Genomic DNA, 15,608 nt, shown 5'->3' with positions numbered 1-15,608 from the left:
AGAGGCGCTGCTGGCGCGCCCCGAAGTGCAGGGCGTGAAGCTGCTGTTCCTGGTGGGCGGCTTCGCGGAGTCGGCCGTGCTGCAGCACGCGGTGCAGGCGGCGTTGGGCCCCCGCGGCTTGCGCGTGGTGGTCCCGCACGACGTGGGCCTCACCATCCTTAAGGGCGCCGTGCTCTTCGGACAGGCGCCCGGTGTGGTGCGAGTGCGCCGCTCGCCGCTCACTTACGGCGTGGGAGTGCTCAATCGCTTCGTGGCTGGGCGCCACCCACCCGAAAAGCTGCTGGTTCGCGACGGCCGCCGCTGGTGCACCGACGTATTTGAGCGCTTCGTGGCCGCCGAGCAGTCGGTGGCCCTGGGTGAGGAGGTGCGGCGCAGCTACTGCCCGGCGCGCCCGGGCCAGCGGCGCGTCCTTATCAACCTGTACTGCTGCGCCGCCGAGGACGCGCGCTTCATCACCGACCCGGGCGTGCGCAAGTGCGGCGCGCTCAGCCTAGAGCTCGAGCCGGAGCCCGCGGAGGGCGGCCCCAACGCTGCCGGAGCGCCCCCTGGCCGCCGCGAGATCCGCGCCGCCATGCAGTTTGGCGACACAGAGATTAAGGTTACTGCCGTCGATGTCAGTACCAATCGTTCCGTGCGCGCCACCATCGACTTTCTTTCCAATTGAGGGCGCGAGCACGATGCCAGCCCCACCTTGGCCCAGCCGCACCCTTTTGGCTCCAGGGCCTGGGGAGCCGGCTGGGGCCATGCTGCCCCGGGAGATGAGGTCGCAGGAGGGATGGGTGGGGACACATCCAGAAACTCTGGCTTTGGGATTGGGGCCTGGTCCCATGACTGGAAGGTCGAAGGGCCCTGTCAAGGACTGAGATCAAGACGACTTAGGTTTCTAAGACGGTGTGCCCGCAGGGAGCTCTTGATCCAGAAAGCAGAGAATGCACCAGAAGAGTAGAGTCCTGGTCTGAACTGGGGGCCAGGGGGGGAGTGGGGAGGGGGGTTGGGGTGGAGGCAGCTGGGAGAAGCTAAGCAACGCTACTGCAGGTGAGGCCGCAGGAGAAAGGAGGCTGTGCAGGGCCTGGGCCTGGGGGCAGAGTGCAGGGATTGGCTCAGCCTGTGTAAGGGAGCTGGGCAGCACAACAACAGGAAGGCGGACCTGAGAGGGCTAGAGGTAAAAGGACCTTCCTTCCTGGGTGCGGTACTGACCACCCAAGTATGAATGCTGAGGAAGGGCAGTGGTAGGTTCTGAGAAGGGTGCAGGGTGAAGGCACTTATAAGAGGATGTGGGGGAACATGTTGGGGTGTTGGGGGGGGGCTTTCCTTTATCTGAGAAGGTCCCAAGGCCAGCCTATAAATGACCCACTTGAACTCTATCCAACCACCTAAGTGGAGGAGGGGAGGGAAGGCAGAGGGGGCACTGACTGAGGGCTGGTCCCACCTCTGCCCCCTCAGCTCTGCTGGCAGCTCAGTGTACCTGCCTGAGCCCCCTTGGGTGACAATAAAGCATGCTCAAGGTGAAGCCATAGCCTCCAGGTACCTCATGAGAGGGAACCCCAAAAGCAGAGTTGTGGAGAAGGGCTGGGAACTGACTAAAAGGAGGTGCTCCTGTCTCCAGGTCAAGCCCCCTAAGCTGAACAACCGATTCCACAGACCAAGCTCTGACCTGGGCAGAAGGCTCCCCATTCAAACTCCGTCTTGGCGACTGTTCCCAGGCCTAAAATGCCACCACCTATGCATACATCTTTGGGGGCTGGGGGCTGTAATACCATGAAGTGACCCTGCCTCCAAAAAGAATGAGTTTAGCCAGAACTGTTCCTTGGCTCAACTGCAGAAGGGTGGGCATCCTCAGAGCCCTGGAGAACAAAAATATCCTGCTGGCCTCTGGTGTCCAATGGAAGTTTTATTTCTTTAGGATTTTAGCCCAACCAGTCATTTAAAAACCAAGTAACACAGACCTGGGGAGTAGGGGCTGGGGACCGCACCTCCCTCCTACTCACCATGGACAGCAGTGGAAAAGAGGGAGGGGACAGGAGAGGTGGCCAAAGCGAGACAGCAGCAGCAATACTGGTGGCAGCTATGCCACAGAGCCAGCTCCCTCCTCTCCCAGGCCCTGGCAGGAGCCCCTATGGCTTGGGGAGGATGGTTGGTAAAACCCGCCCCAGGCTCTCCCCCATCCCTCCTCAGATAGCCTCCCTGGGGGCTCAACCCATTTCTTCCGGCAGGAGACTGAGGCACACCGAGAGGAGGAAGTGGGAGAGGAGGACGCTGGGGAGGCAGGGAGGTGGCACACATATGAGGTGAGAGGTGTGGGCAGGGCTCTGGCTTGGAGGCCCTTGGACCCTCCACCTCCATGCCCACCCCGGGGAGGGGTGCGGAAGCTACACCGTCACGCAGCATTCAGGGAGAGGAGGTGGGGTTTAAGGCTGAGGGGCCCCAAGGCAGGCGGGGGCGCGGGCCTCAGTCGAAGCCGTGCCAATCACTGTGCTCCGAGTCGTATTCAAGCTCAGCACCCACGCACTTGACACCATCTAGCAGCATGGGTGTGCCGTGGTGTCGGTCTGCAAGGCAGGCGACATGTCAGTATGCCAGGCTGGAGCCCAGCCCCAGCTACTCCAAGGGAACTGCCACCCTCCCTCCTGGCTCCGCTAGGGGCGTGGGGAGGAGGGCACCCACGAAGGAGCTGGGAATGGGCGGGGGCAAGGATCCCTTTCTCCGATGCAAGGGGGTGGGGAAACCCCTTGTGGCCAAATGGGTGCCTCCCTCCTCCAGCCAGACCCACGCCTCACGCTCTCACCCATGACGCGTGCCTGTACCACGACCCGCACGCAGGTGCCGGTGCCACCTTCACAGGCCAGCAGCATCTCCTCCTTGAGGACGCCCTCCTTGTGCGCCGAGTACTCACACTTGACGCTGTAACCTGCCCAGGTGATCGACATCTCTGCAGCCTCCCGCCCCGACCCCCAGCACCCATTGCCCCCCAGGACTGGCTGACTCCTCCAAAGGAGTGGGGAAGGCCCAGGACCCACCCCCCCAGGGCTGTGCGCACTGGCCTCTGGAACTTCACATTTTTCAGTGAGCTCCACATGACTTCGCCCACAGGCTTCCAAGAGGTGGGACTCCCCAGTAAGGTAGGTGGGGAGAGGGGGTGACGGGAGGGAGGAGTAGGGCAGGGCTCAAGCAGATCAGGTGGCAAGAGGCGAAGGCTGAGAGGGCTTGCTCAATCTGCTTAAGGGCAAGGTCATGAGATGAAGGTAGGGGGACATGAAACTGAAGCTGGGGCTTCAGCACATGGTGAAACTGATACCCTAGCCTTTGGGAGCTGGTGGGGGTGGGGTGGGGAGCTGCTGAAGCTGGCAGGGTACAAAGAAGCAGCCCATGTCTGGTGGGTGCTGGGAGGTAGCTGCCTGGAGGTCCTGAGGTTCCAGTGGATTCTTCCTGAGGTGCAGGAAAGGGAAGGCTCTAGGCAGCCCACTGAGGGAACTACCAGGCAATGAACAGATACAGACCAACTCTGTGAGCCTGTGGACTTGCGTCCAGAGAGTGTGGCCTGGGATGGGGGCCCACACTGCAAGCCTATAAAGAGGCATCATGGCCCCAGAGTGCTGAGCTGCCCGGGGTGGGGAGGCGGAAGTACCCCATGCTCTCACTCCCACTCACATGCAGGCCCTGCTGGAAAAGGGGACGCACCTTCTGGGATGGGCATGACGCTGAGGAGCTTGAGGTGCAGGCTGGGGACAGGTGCCTCTCGGACGTCCTTGCTCAGCCTGTGCACTGGGGGCAGAGTGAAGGTAATCTCATACCTGTGCAGGATCTTCAGGAAGCCAACCTGCAGCAGGAGGGGTGGGGTAAGGAGGCACCTTCACTCTCAATCTCCCCCCGGGGCCCACCCAGGTTGTGCCACCTATGAGCTCTGTACATGAGCAACAGAAATTGCTCAGGCCCTACACTGGCTTCCTCCATAATCCCAGGGGACCCTGACTCCCTCCATCTAGCTGGTCCATACCTCTGGCCTGGTAGTTCCAGGCCCTTTCTCCAAGGCTCCACCCCTACACCTTGGCCAGCACACTCCTTAGCATCTGTCTCATGGGCCCTGAAGTTCCTCAGTGGCCCATTCTGTAGGTGATGAAATGGAAGCCAGGAAACAGTTGGCTGAAGGCCATTGCAGCCAGGGTATAGTCCTTTCCGGACCTCTTGGCTACTCCTGCCACAAGTGGCACGCAGCAAGTCACCAGCCACTGCCACAGGGGAGGCTCAAAGCCCCATGACACAGGCCATCCACCTGCCCCATCACTACCAGTATGTGCCCAGAGCTAAGAGGCCAGGATCAGACCCCTGGTCCTTTAGTCACTCACGTGGAGCCACCAGGCAACACAGCACATGATGGAGGGTGGGACAGAACTACAAAAAGTGACACTAGGCCAGCTGTGTCAGTCCAGAGCTGACCGACAGGCCTGGCACCAGCCATGGAACTCAGGCTCCAGCCTGCCCTGTTGGCACGTGGACACGGATGCCTGCCTGCCTGCCTACTCAAAGGCTCTCTGTGCCCCAAAGCCTTGATTCACGGCCTGAGCAATTTCTGTTGTTCATGCACAGAGCTTGGCAACCCATGCCCTCTGGGACAGATGCCATCCTTAGAAACTCCAGTCGTATGAAGGGTCAGAGCCAGGGTGGGTCGGCTGACTGGAGTGCCAGTCCAGGAGGCACAGGGGTGCAGCAATGTGTGTCCTTGCAGGGGCACACGCTCTCCTCAGTTTCAGGAACTAGGTGGCCTTGTCCCTGAGAGAGCCCTTCAGTGGGATCAGGATGATGTCACTGCACAATTAAAGCTCAGTCCCTGCCCTCCCCCCCACTCTGCTGGTAGAGGGCACACCTCTGAAGAGGGCTTTCTTTCTTTCTCTCTCTCTTTTGTTTTGTTTTGCTTTGCTTTTTAGGGCTTTACCCGCGGCATATGAAGGTTCCCAGGCTAGGAGTCGAATCAGAGCTGTAGCTGCCAACCTATGCCACAGCCACAGCAACATGGAATCTGAGTCGCATCTGTGATCTACACCACAGCTCACGGCAACACCGGGTCCTTAACTCACTGAGCAAGGCCAAGGATCAAACCTGCATCCTCATGGATGCTAGTCAGGTTTGCTTCCACTGAACCACAGCAGGAACTGAGAGGGCTTTCTGGTTGTACCTGCCAATGGTGACCCTGAATCCAGCTCCACCATTTGCAGAATTTTCCAGGGGAATACTCAGATGTGCAAAAAAATACTTGTCACTGCTCTACTTAATACAAAATAGAAACAACCATAACACCAGGAATGGGGAAACCAGCTAAATCAATGATAATACATATAATGGAACACCAGGCAGTTGTAAAATCTCGTGGAAAATTATTTACTGACACAGGCAGGAGATGGTTCACAACAGAAGCAAGCAAAAAACAGTGTGTAGTGTGATACCAGCTTTTTGTTTTTGGAAACGAAGCTAATAAAGGAACTGGAATGACGCACATCAAAATATTAACCATGGTTATTTCTGGATAGTATGACTGCGGGTACTTGTAAATTTCTTTGTAGTTTGCTCTGTCTTCCACAGTTTCTCTAACGGACATGAATGGATTTTGCAACGGGAGGCGGGGAGCTATTTTTGAAAGTTTGGGTTCATTCTGTTTATTCCCCTGTGGAAGCTGTCAGCTGTAGGAGAAAGAGCAAGGGTTTTAGAGTTGGCCAAAAATGGGTCTGAATCTGGGCCCCTCTTCAGGGTGGTCTCAACAGACCGGATGCCACACCCCCACCGCCAAGCCCTCCAGGGCTCAACTCTGGAGCTCTGGTTTACTATCCAACCCGAAGGCCGTGTTCCCCAATTAATCCTGCCCCTCCCAAGTGGCTGTGGGATCCAACAGTGTCCCAGCAGTTGGAGGAGCCACAGTAGAGGGTGTGTGAGGTGTGGCCACGAGGAGAGGGAGAGCGAGAAAAACACGGGGTGGAGCGGGGAGCGGATAACTACTACTGCAAAGAGCTTAAATCAGCCAGAGGTTTGGCAAAGAAGAGTAAATAAAGTCACACCTTGTTATGAGCATAATTAGCCTCACGCCTGTGTGACACCCGTACCTCCTTCCATTTCCAACTCCTTGGGGTGTGAACTGTCTCTACTTCAGAGAAGAGAAAACTGAGATGACCTGCCCAAGGTCACAAAGCCAGAACAGCAGGCATGAACTTGAACCCAGACCTGTGATACCACAGCCGTGACAACTGCCTTCTGATCGCAATTGTCATGGTGGTGGTGATGCCCATAGCAACAGCTCCACTTCCATGCAAATACCATCCTAAGTACACTCATCTCATTGTGGTTTCACACTTTCCATTTTACAGATGGGGAAACCAAGGCCCAGGGAAGGACAAAGATGTGCCTCTGGAGCCAGCTTAGAGGAAATGCAGCAGGCTCAGGAAGCCAGGCTGATTGGGCGGGGACCGGGGGTGAGGGAGGAGGGGATTGGGGGGCATTGCCACATACCTTGACCAGAAAGCTGCTCTCACTCTCCTGGCTGACCATGACCACGGAGTCATGCAGCTTCTCATCAAAGTGGACATGGCTCTGGGAGCCTTCTGCATCATGGCCTGTTGCAAAGCGGATACTCCGGACTCTGGGCTTGTTGCCTATGAAGAGAGTGAGAGAGGCTCCGGGGGCTGTCGCCTTTGCTGCTCCCCAGGAACCAGCTGCAACATGTCGCCGCCCTGCCCCCTGCCCTTCACATCACCCAGCATCCACAGCTGGGCTGCATCTTACTGGATAATGGAGATCAGGAGGCTTGAGGCTCTCACCTGCCCCTACCTGCTCATCCTCCCCAGACAGGACTCATCCTGAGTGGCTGTGGGGGAGCATTCAGGGGTTAGCTGGTACGACCCTTCGCTTAGAGAGAATGGGGCTGACAGGGAAGAGACTCAGCAAACATCAGGCAGTGCGGGACTCTGCCCTGGTCCTCAGGACACCCCGCCCCGTGCTCCCCCGAAGGGCCAAGCCCCCCATCTCTGGGATCTCCTCTTCCAGGTCATCAGTGTCTGAGGCCTCCTGCCTGCCCCTCCTACTGACCCCTACCTCAGAGGGGAGGAGGGCAGGGACAGGAACTGACTCTGTGGGACCTGCCCTGGGGGCTAGAGAAACAGAAGGTCAAAAACCATACTCAGGAGTTCCCATGGTGGCTCAGTGGTTAACGAATCCGACTAGGAACCATGAGGTTGTGGGTTCGATCCCTAGCCTTGCTCAGTGAGTTAAGGATCCGGTGTTGCCATGAGCTGTGGTGTAGGTCGCAGACACGGCTTGGATCTGGCGTTGCTGTGAGCTGTGATGTGGGTCCCAGACGTGACTCGGATCCCGCATTGCTGTGGCTCTGGTGTAGGCCGGTGGCTACAGCTCTGATTCAACCCCTAGCCTGGGAACCTCCATAAGCCGCAAGAGCGGCCCTAGAAAAGTCAAAAAGACCCCAAAAAACACACAAAAAACCATACTCAGCCCTCCTTAAGAGGGGCTGCTGCTGCCTCTAAAACTCATCACTGATCCCAGGCAGGTGGGAAGGAAGAACCCAGGGCAACCTCCAGGAATCCTCCCAGAGCTAAGTTTCCCTCCTCTGCCTATCCCACAAGGCCCAGGCTGTCCCCAGCTGGGTTGGGTCCTCCAAGGCCAGGAAGTCAGGAACTTAATGTGGGCAGAGTGGTGGGAGCTGGGCTGACGGCCTGAACCAAAGGAGGTCCATCTTGCTGAGAGCATGACCCCAGTTCCCTCTGACTCCCACAGCCCTTAGGGCCCTCAGGAGCCCTGCTCAGAGTCACTTTGGTGGGAGAACCTAGGCCAGCCTGGCACTTCCACATTCCCTGCTGAGCCCCCCCAGACCTGACCCTCATGTCCCACCAGGCCTCCGTCACCAAAAACTTTCTATGAGTCCTTCCGGACTCTGAATGAAACCCAGATTCCTTTTCACAGCCTGCTATGGCCCTACCCACCTCCCCAGCCTCAGTGCTCACCCCAAGCCCCTTGTGCTCCCCAACCCCCACAGTGGAACAGAGAGGCTGGAATATGGGGCCGTGAGGGCACACACCTCCACAGATCAGCACACCAAGGAGCCAACAGGGGTCCCCAGGCTCCCTGCTAGGGCTTGGGTGTCCCTAGCACAAACACCGATGTAATTACTGATGTGATTCGTGTACTCTCCCTCTCTCCCTGTATCTCTGTCTGCCTGTCTGTCTGTCTCTCTCACACACACACACACACACACAGCGAATGCAGGCCCCACATGCAACAACGCCCCTTCCCACCAAGGCCCCCTGGAAGACTCTGCAAACCCCACCAGGCCAGGCAGGCACTCACCCTTGTTGGCTGCAGCCATGGACGCCCTCCCTGCCACGGGGTGAGACACGCAGCTCCTGCCAGACACCACCGGCCAAGCTCAGCAGCCTCCCATGCTCCAGGGACACCAGCGGGCGCCTGATGGGTGGGGAATGGGGAGGCCGGAGTCAGAGCCACTGATGGGCCTGTGGCTGGGGGACAGAGATTCTCTTCCACCCATCCTCCACAGTCATCAAGAGCCCCTACCCTCGCCTGACAGCTACTGACCCAAGGCCCAGCCAGCATGTACTGAGCTGCTGCTTCTAGGCACCAAAGCACCAGCACAGGACTCTTATGGGGGCCCATGTAACATAACATGTCCTTAGAGCTTTCCTTCCTGGTGATTGGCCAGGGTCATATACAGGACACCCGTGGAGGGGCTGCCCTCATCAAAGCCCACCATTCAGACTGTGGCTTGATTCTCTGGCTGGCCTCCCAGCTCAGCTCCCCAAGGGCAGCCTCAGGGCAGAAACAGTGGGCGGCGCCCCCAGGAAGCCTATGTAAGCAGTCTGGCCTCTGATAGGCTGGGCTGAGACCATCTCAGCATCAAAAAGAATAATGAGTGCAACTGATGAAACAGATGGAATTACATAAAGTCAGAGCACTCACAGAGATTACCAAAAAGAGAGAAAGCAAAACAAACAAATCTTCATTTGTCACTACTGATGATAGCAATGCTCTAGCTCCCTACTCTGAAAATTGGCCATAAAGAAATAATTCAGCCTGTCTTGGCCCCTGCTGGAACCAAACTGCCCTGGTGGTTAAAGGACAGCTCTTCTTTAACAAAGGAATGATCAGATGCTACATAATTCTGCAACCCCACAAAAATAAATGCTGGAAGCAACGCCAGCCAGTGGCTGAACCAAGAGGGCGAAGATTGAAGTGGATGCGCACCAACACGGTTAAAGGGAATGAGTTTGCAATGGAGGGATGTGATGTCAGTCGACCGTGTGTGTGTGTGTGTGTGTGTGTGTGTGTGTCTCTTTAGGGCCACACCTACAGCGTATGGAAGTTCTCTTTAGGGCCACACCTACAGCGTATGGAAGTTCCCAGCCTAGGGGTCGAATCCGAGCTGTAGCCACCAGCCTACACCACAGCCACAGCAACACCAGATCCAGCTCTCGGCAACGCCGGATCCTTAACCCACTGAGGGAGGCCAGGGATTGACCCTGGGTCCTCAAGGATGATAGTCAGATTCGTTTCCTCTGAGTCGCAATGGGAACTCCACGTCAGCCAATAGTCAATCTCCTCTCACTCAGTGGGATGGACGACCGGACATACTGATGCCTCTAATGTGACGCAGCACCAAGTCACAGCACCGCTGACAAGGGGTCCCCACCCCAACTGTCTGACCTGCATCTAACAAGCTCCTCAGGCTCCAGCTTCCAGCTGACAGAAAACACAGAGGCCAGAGGAACAAACTCTAAAAGGAAGCAAGCAGACCAACTCAGAAGGCAGGACGTTCTCCAGGACAACTGACCTAATTTTCTCTCCAAACTGCAAGTAGGAAAATAAAAGAGGCTGTTCTAGATAGGGGATGGGCCAACTATAGCCTGTGGGGCCCCCACTGTTTTGTATAAAGTTTTACTGGCGTGCACCCTGCTCATTTGTTTGCTTATTTTCTAAAGCTGTTTTTACACTAAAGCAAAACTACTTTGAGTAGCTGCCACAGAGGCCACATAACCTGCAAGGTCTAAAATATTTACTATCTGGCCCTTCATGGAAAAAGTTTGCCAACCGCTGCTCTAAATTAACACCAAGAGACCAAGAAAGCAGGATACGCCGTGGGACAACTGACCTGGTTTTTCCCACCACCTCAGTTGCAAGAAGAAAAATTAATGGGGTAGGGGGTTTCGAACTACCTATAAAAAGAGACATCTGAGGCGTTCTCTGGTGGCGCAGTGGGTCAAGGATCTGGTGTTGTCACTGCGGCAGCTTATGTCACTGCTGTGGCACAGATCTGATCCCTGACTCAGGAACTTCTACATGCTGCAAGTGCAAAGGAGTTCCCCATGTGGCTCAGAGGGTTGAGAACCTGACATGGTGTCTGTGGGGATGCTGGTTTGATCTCTGGCTTCTTGAAGTGGGTGAAAGGATCCAGTGTTGCTGCTGCTATGGTGTAGTTCAGCAGCTGCAACTCCAATTTGACCCCTCGCCTGGGAACTTCCATATGCTGCACATGTGGCCCTAAAAAGCAAAAAAAGAAAAAAGAAAGAGAGAGACATCTGGAGTTCCCATTGTGGTGCAGCAGAAACGAATCCAACCAGTATCCATGAGGATGCAAGCTCAATTCTGGCCCTCGCCCAGTGGGTCAGGGATCTGGCATTGCTCTGAGCTGCGGTGTAGGTTGAAGACACGGCTTGGAGCCCGAGTTGCTGTGGCTGTGGTATAAGCCGGGAGCTGTAGCTCTGATTCGACCCCTAGCTTGAGAACTTCCATATGCCTTGGGTACGGCCCTAAAAAGCAAAACATATTAAAAAAAGTATGCCCTTATTTGTCAGGGATACACACTGAAGTATTTGGAGATGAATGACCCATGAATGACCCTGACTAGTCCAGGGAATGGAGAGAAACCACGGGGTGGTCTCAGAGTGGGGGCTGAGCCTGTGGAGGGCATGACCTTGAGGTCTCTCGGGTGCCGAGCAGCTCTGAGAGCAGGCCTCACCTCCCTCCCAGTTTCCCAATGTGAGAGAAGCCCACCCAGGCCCAAGCCCACCCCCCCTTCCCCGCCCCCCACCCCACCCTGTCAAGGGCAGAGCAAACAGCTTGGGTACCAGGAGCCCAGAGTAGGAGGCCTCAGAAGGGACAGGGAAGGGCAAGGCTTGAGTCTCAGGAATGCAGGAAACGCCCCAGGCCAGAACTCTGTCTGGGGTCAGTCCCAGAAGGGCAGCCCTTTAGCTCTGGAACACTCATCTTGTCCACAGAGCCTGGCCTCTGGGGAGAGGCCTGCCCCACCCACCCACTCCAGCCACCCCCAAAGGTGTGGACTTGGAGCATCTGAAACACAGCCAAGAGCAAGGGGACCAGGCGCTCCTCCTACCTTGGTTAGGGTTAGGGTTAGGGGGAATGATAAGACGCCCCCACTTCCCAGAGGCCCAGGTGAAACCCTTAAACAGTGGTTGCTGGAGTTCCCTTCGTGGCTCGGCCGTTAATAAACCCAACTAGGATCCATGAAGATGCAAGTTTGATCCCTGGCCTCGCTCAATGGGTTAAGGATCCAGCAGTGCCATCAGCTGTGGTGTAGGGTGCAGATGTGGCTCGGATCTGGCGTTGCTGTGGCTGTGGTATAGGCTGGCAGCTGCAGCTCTGATTTGACCCCTAGCCTGGGAACTTCCATATGCCACGGGTGCAGCCCTAAAAAGAAAAAGAAAGGAAAAAAAACAGTGGCTGCTGAGCAAAGGCTCCTGGGTCTTCATAAAACATGCAGGGTCCCATCCCTGTCCTCCTCCCCAGGCCACTGCTTCTTTGCCTGCCTGCCTTCCCCCAGGCCATTCCCCCCTGCCTAAAACAATCCTGCCTCCCATCCACAGCTTAGCCTGGGTCTTAGCCCCAGAGGACCTTTTTCCAAGTAGCACAACCCCACGCCACCCGACTCATCCCAGGATGGGCCTGAAAATCTTCAAAAAGGATCCCCTTTTGCAGTTCTGGGATCATTTGATAACTCTGTTCCCCACCTTACAAGGGCAGTGACTGTGTTTTAGCCAAACCCTACGTCCCCAGTACCCAGCCCAATACCTGGCAGGGAGCAGCTGTGTTTTTATATTTGTTAAATGAATGAAAGAGCAAAGTAAGGGGAGCCCAAGCATGGGCCTCAGCTGGGCTGTCTAGGCAGTGGCTCTCAGGAAGAGGAACTACTCGCCCCACTCTTAGCCAACCCCTGCCCTGGCGGACATTCCCCTCCCCCCATCTCAGAGTGGGGCCTCCTGTTGGGTGTTTTTCTAGCTTTGCCCCAGTCAGCTGTGACCTGGCCCCCAACCTTGAAATGGAAGATCCACTGAGGGCAGGACAGAGCTCAAGAGAGAGCCAGTGCTCAGGCACTGCCTTGTAACCCTTGAGCAATGAGAACACAAGTAGGGAGGCAGGCGACTCCCGAGGCCCAGAAGAGGCTGGAGAAAGCTCCTTTCCTAGCAGAGAGCCCCACTGTTCGAAGTCCCTTCTGAACTAGATTTTTTGTTGTTGTTGTCTTTTGTCCTTTTTTTAGGGCTGCACCGGTGGCATATAGAAGTTCCCAGGATAGGGGTTGAATCAGAGCTACAACCACAGCAAAGTGGGACCTGAGCTTCGTCTGCGACCTATACCACAGCTCATGGCAACACCAGATCCTTAACCCACTGAGCAAGGCCAGGGATCAAACCCACAACCCCATGGTTCCTAGTCAGATTTGTTTCTGCTGCACCACAACGGGAACTCCTGAACTAGATTTTTGTCCACTCTTCAGAATCAGGAGCCGGCATCAGGCCTCTGCCTGTGGCAGCTGTTTCCATAGGGACCCACTAGGCCTCTGGAAACCCCTGGCCTCCTCCCATGTTAGCCAAGTCTTGAGCATGGCTCAAGCAGCATAGCACCCTCCAGAGGCAGCAGGCATGGGCTCCAGGGCCCCACAGGTCTGGTTCAAATTCAGGCTGCACAGCAAAGTTACTCCACGTCTCTGTGCCTCAGTTTCCTCATCGGCAACACAGGAAGGAGCAGGGACCTCTTCCTCAGTGGGTTTGGTGCAGCTGGTGCCTGATGCTCTGCGACAACAGTCCCTACTCCACCCCCACCTTTGCAGAGCAAATCCCCCAAAGGACTGGTTTCTGAAGCAACAGCAATTTCAGCATCAAAGAGGCACTTCGGGCCAATACTGGAACAGTCAGGAATGGCTCTCAGGGTGGGCCCCCAGGGACTTCAGGCTTCTCAGAAAACAGCTCAAGGGTTGAGGGGCCTCTCTCTCCTTTCCCTCACCCTGCCTTCCTCCTCCCCCACTTCCAGGCCAGCCAGGTCTCCAGGGATCGCTAGGGAGCAGACTGCTAGGATCCCACTGTCCCCAGCCCCAACCAGAAGGACTCATAACAATGTGAAGCATGTACATCTTGGGAAATGTCCCCACCCTGGCAAAAAAAAAAGAAGATACCTCCCTTTAGATGGGCTGTCAACAGGTCAGGATTGGTACCATGGGCAGTCATGAGGTGGGGAGGGATGGGAAACTGGAACAAGGGCTTCGGAAGACTTCTGTGGCTTTAAGTTATTTTCAGGGAAACTGGCAGGACCCTCTCAGCTTTAGAGAGAAAGACTGCTTCAAGGTTAACCTATGTCCTGGTTAGCCAGGGCAGGGCTCAGCCAGGCCCAGTGGCACCTCTGTCACAAGGAGGAGGATCATGGACATGGCAAATGGGCAGATGGACAGTTACACAGGAATCCAGAGTTCTCAGCTCCCTAGATTCCTGCCCTGCAGGGTACAAACTACTACTTCCAGGTTGTTCCACGCCGGGGCCCAAGGCTAGAGAAAAAGCCAAAGACAGTCTGTCCATGGCAAAGCAGAGCCTCTGCCACCCTCTTGCTTGACATCCCACACCTGCATCACCACAGCACCTCTCTCCCCCAGAGGCAGCCCCCAAATCCCAGGCATCACAGGACCAGCTCCAGCTTGTCCTCTGCCTTGAGGCTAGGGACATGCTTCTTGAAGCCTCATTTCTCATTCATTCCTCAATCCCCATTGTCCACCTGTTCAAGGACTTGCTGAGCCAGGAACTCTACAATCTTCCACCCTCTCCACCCCAGCCCAGGGCTCAGGCCTGGCTTAAGCCCTCAGTCCTGCGGAAGCCACTCATTAAAGCTCAAGCGTGTACAAAGGGCACCCGCTGAGACCACGCTAACCTGCTGACTCTAGAACCTCACGTAGGACTGGGCACACAGTGGCCCACATACCTAGAACGAGGGCTGAAAAACAGGCCTCGGTCTCGATGTGGTTCCACTTCCTCCTCCCTCCAGCAGGCCAAAGTTGCAAAGACAAGTAAACAAGTGGAGCAGACGTGAACTGAGGAAGGGACTCTCACCATCTCACACCCTCCTGTCTCCCCAAGAAGTGCTCCCCTCCCCTCTCCTCCCAGCATTTCCTCCCCACAATCCCTCAAGGCCCCAGCTAGAGGATACTTAGACCCCTCTAGCCTCTAGACTGCCTGCCTCACCTGAAACCCAAGAGGTAGAGGCCAGACCAGGTCCTGGGGGTGACAGCTGTCCCTGACTTTCTTCAGCTCCCTGGGCAGAGAAACCTCTATCCACACTTCTCAAAGGCAAGATTCAGGAGGAAAAGCAACCCAAGGCCTCCCTTCTCAGTCTACCAGGGTCCTTGCTCACGAACAGGAACACTGGTCCAGAACCTAAAGGAACCCCTCCTGCTTTGTGACAACGGGGAGATGGTGGGGCCAAGCTCCCAGAAGCACCAGAGGGGCCTGGGGATAGGAAACTGTATCCTCTCCTGCCTCCATCCCCGTGGGTGTGGTGCCCCCATCCCTACCTCATCCTCCTCTTCTAAGTGGAGAGATGCGTCTGAACACCCCCCGCCCCCCATCACACTCTGGGGCTGTGAGGCGGCAGCTCTGTCCCTCAGAGATAATCCTGTGCCGTCCCCACCCTCACCTCTGCTGACGCAGTAGTCTCGGGAGCTTGTACTCCTGGACATCACCGTCCTCTTCCCTGAAGGTGCAGGGCCACGAGAGGTTCAGAGAGGCTACTCGTCCAAGGTCACACAGCGAGGCGGTGACAATGAGGGGGGGAATGACGGCGCTGACCCCATTAGGCTCCCGCCCCCACTGTATCACACGTGCCCCCAACAGCGCCCCACGGAAAGCACTTCAGCTTTAGCAGCTAACAGTCACCTGCGGCCCTGGAGCCTGACATCCCCCCAGATCATGTGTCAAGGAGCCCTCCCTGGCCGGGCCCCGACAACGGAGACCTCCCGCCCCAGCCCGATGAGTTCTCAGGCACAGACTACCTAGAACAGCGGCTCGCTGGGAGGGGATCTCCAGGAGCGGGGCAGAACCGGAAGGTGTCGAAAGGAGGAGCAGTCTCACCCTGCAGGGATCACCCCGACGCCGGACCAGGCCGGGCAGGGGCGACCGCGGGGGCAGAGGCAGCAGAGGCAACGGCAAAGGCGGCACCGGTGGCGGTCGCGGCGGCAGCGGGGGCTCAACGCCTAACACGAGGAGAGAGCCCCGCGCCGCCGCCGCCCTCCTCAAGGGCACGCCCCCACCTCCTCCCATTGGTCGACC

At 56.7% G+C, this 15,608-nt stretch overlaps 2 protein-coding genes across 10 annotated transcripts in view; one reads left to right on the top strand and one right to left on the bottom strand.

The window, feature by feature from the left end:
- HSPA12B (heat shock protein family A (Hsp70) member 12B) overlaps positions 1-4,145 on the top strand; it is a 25,787-nt gene extending 21,642 nt beyond the window's left edge. For all 4 annotated transcript variants that reach the window (XM_021077380.1, XM_021077379.1, XM_013985150.2 and 1 more), the window contains one exon: positions 3-4,145. In XM_021077380.1, coding sequence (XP_020933039.1) covers positions 3-664 — 662 coding nt within the window. In that variant the 3' untranslated portion in view covers positions 665-4,145. The remainder of the gene's footprint in view (positions 1-2) is intronic.
- C17H20orf27 (chromosome 17 C20orf27 homolog) lies at positions 1,872-15,608 on the bottom strand. Of its 6 annotated transcripts, XM_021077383.1 has the most exons (7): positions 15,332-15,589; positions 14,977-15,067; positions 8,341-8,457; positions 6,493-6,635; positions 3,679-3,817; positions 2,786-2,908; positions 1,872-2,549 (listed from the first exon to the last, which is right to left on the bottom strand). In XM_021077383.1, the coding sequence occupies exons 3-7, from the start codon at positions 8,357-8,359 to the stop codon at positions 2,449-2,451; spliced, it is 525 nt and encodes a 174-aa protein (XP_020933042.1). In that variant the 5' UTR covers positions 8,360-8,457; positions 14,977-15,067; positions 15,332-15,589; the 3' UTR covers positions 1,872-2,448. The 6 variants fall into 6 exon arrangements, 5 of the variants coding, with proteins under 5 accessions (XP_020933042.1, XP_020933041.1, XP_020933040.1 ...); XM_021077382.1 differs by lacking the exon at positions 14,977-15,067 and having other exon boundaries at positions 15,411-15,598; XM_021077381.1 differs by lacking the exon at positions 14,977-15,067 and having other exon boundaries at positions 15,332-15,591.

This window comes from Sus scrofa, chromosome 17 (assembly GCF_000003025.6).
Source record: "Sus scrofa isolate TJ Tabasco breed Duroc chromosome 17, Sscrofa11.1, whole genome shotgun sequence".
Taxonomy (NCBI): Eukaryota; Metazoa; Chordata; class Mammalia; order Artiodactyla; family Suidae; genus Sus; species Sus scrofa.
The sequence above is the reverse complement of the archived record's forward strand: the minus strand, read 5'-3'. Positions and strand labels throughout refer to the sequence as shown.

Excerpts from the sequence above, each read along its gene's own strand:
- C17H20orf27 (XM_021077382.1), bottom strand. Across the intron at positions 3,818-6,492 it reads AGAGCAGCTTTCTGGTCAAG|GTTGGCTTCCTGAAGATCCT; the intron begins GTATGTGGCAAT and ends CTCCTGCTGCAG. Across the intron at positions 2,909-3,678 it reads CGTCATGCCCATCCCAGAAG|GTTACAGCGTCAAGTGTGAG; the intron begins GTGCGTCCCCTT and ends TCACCTGGGCAG.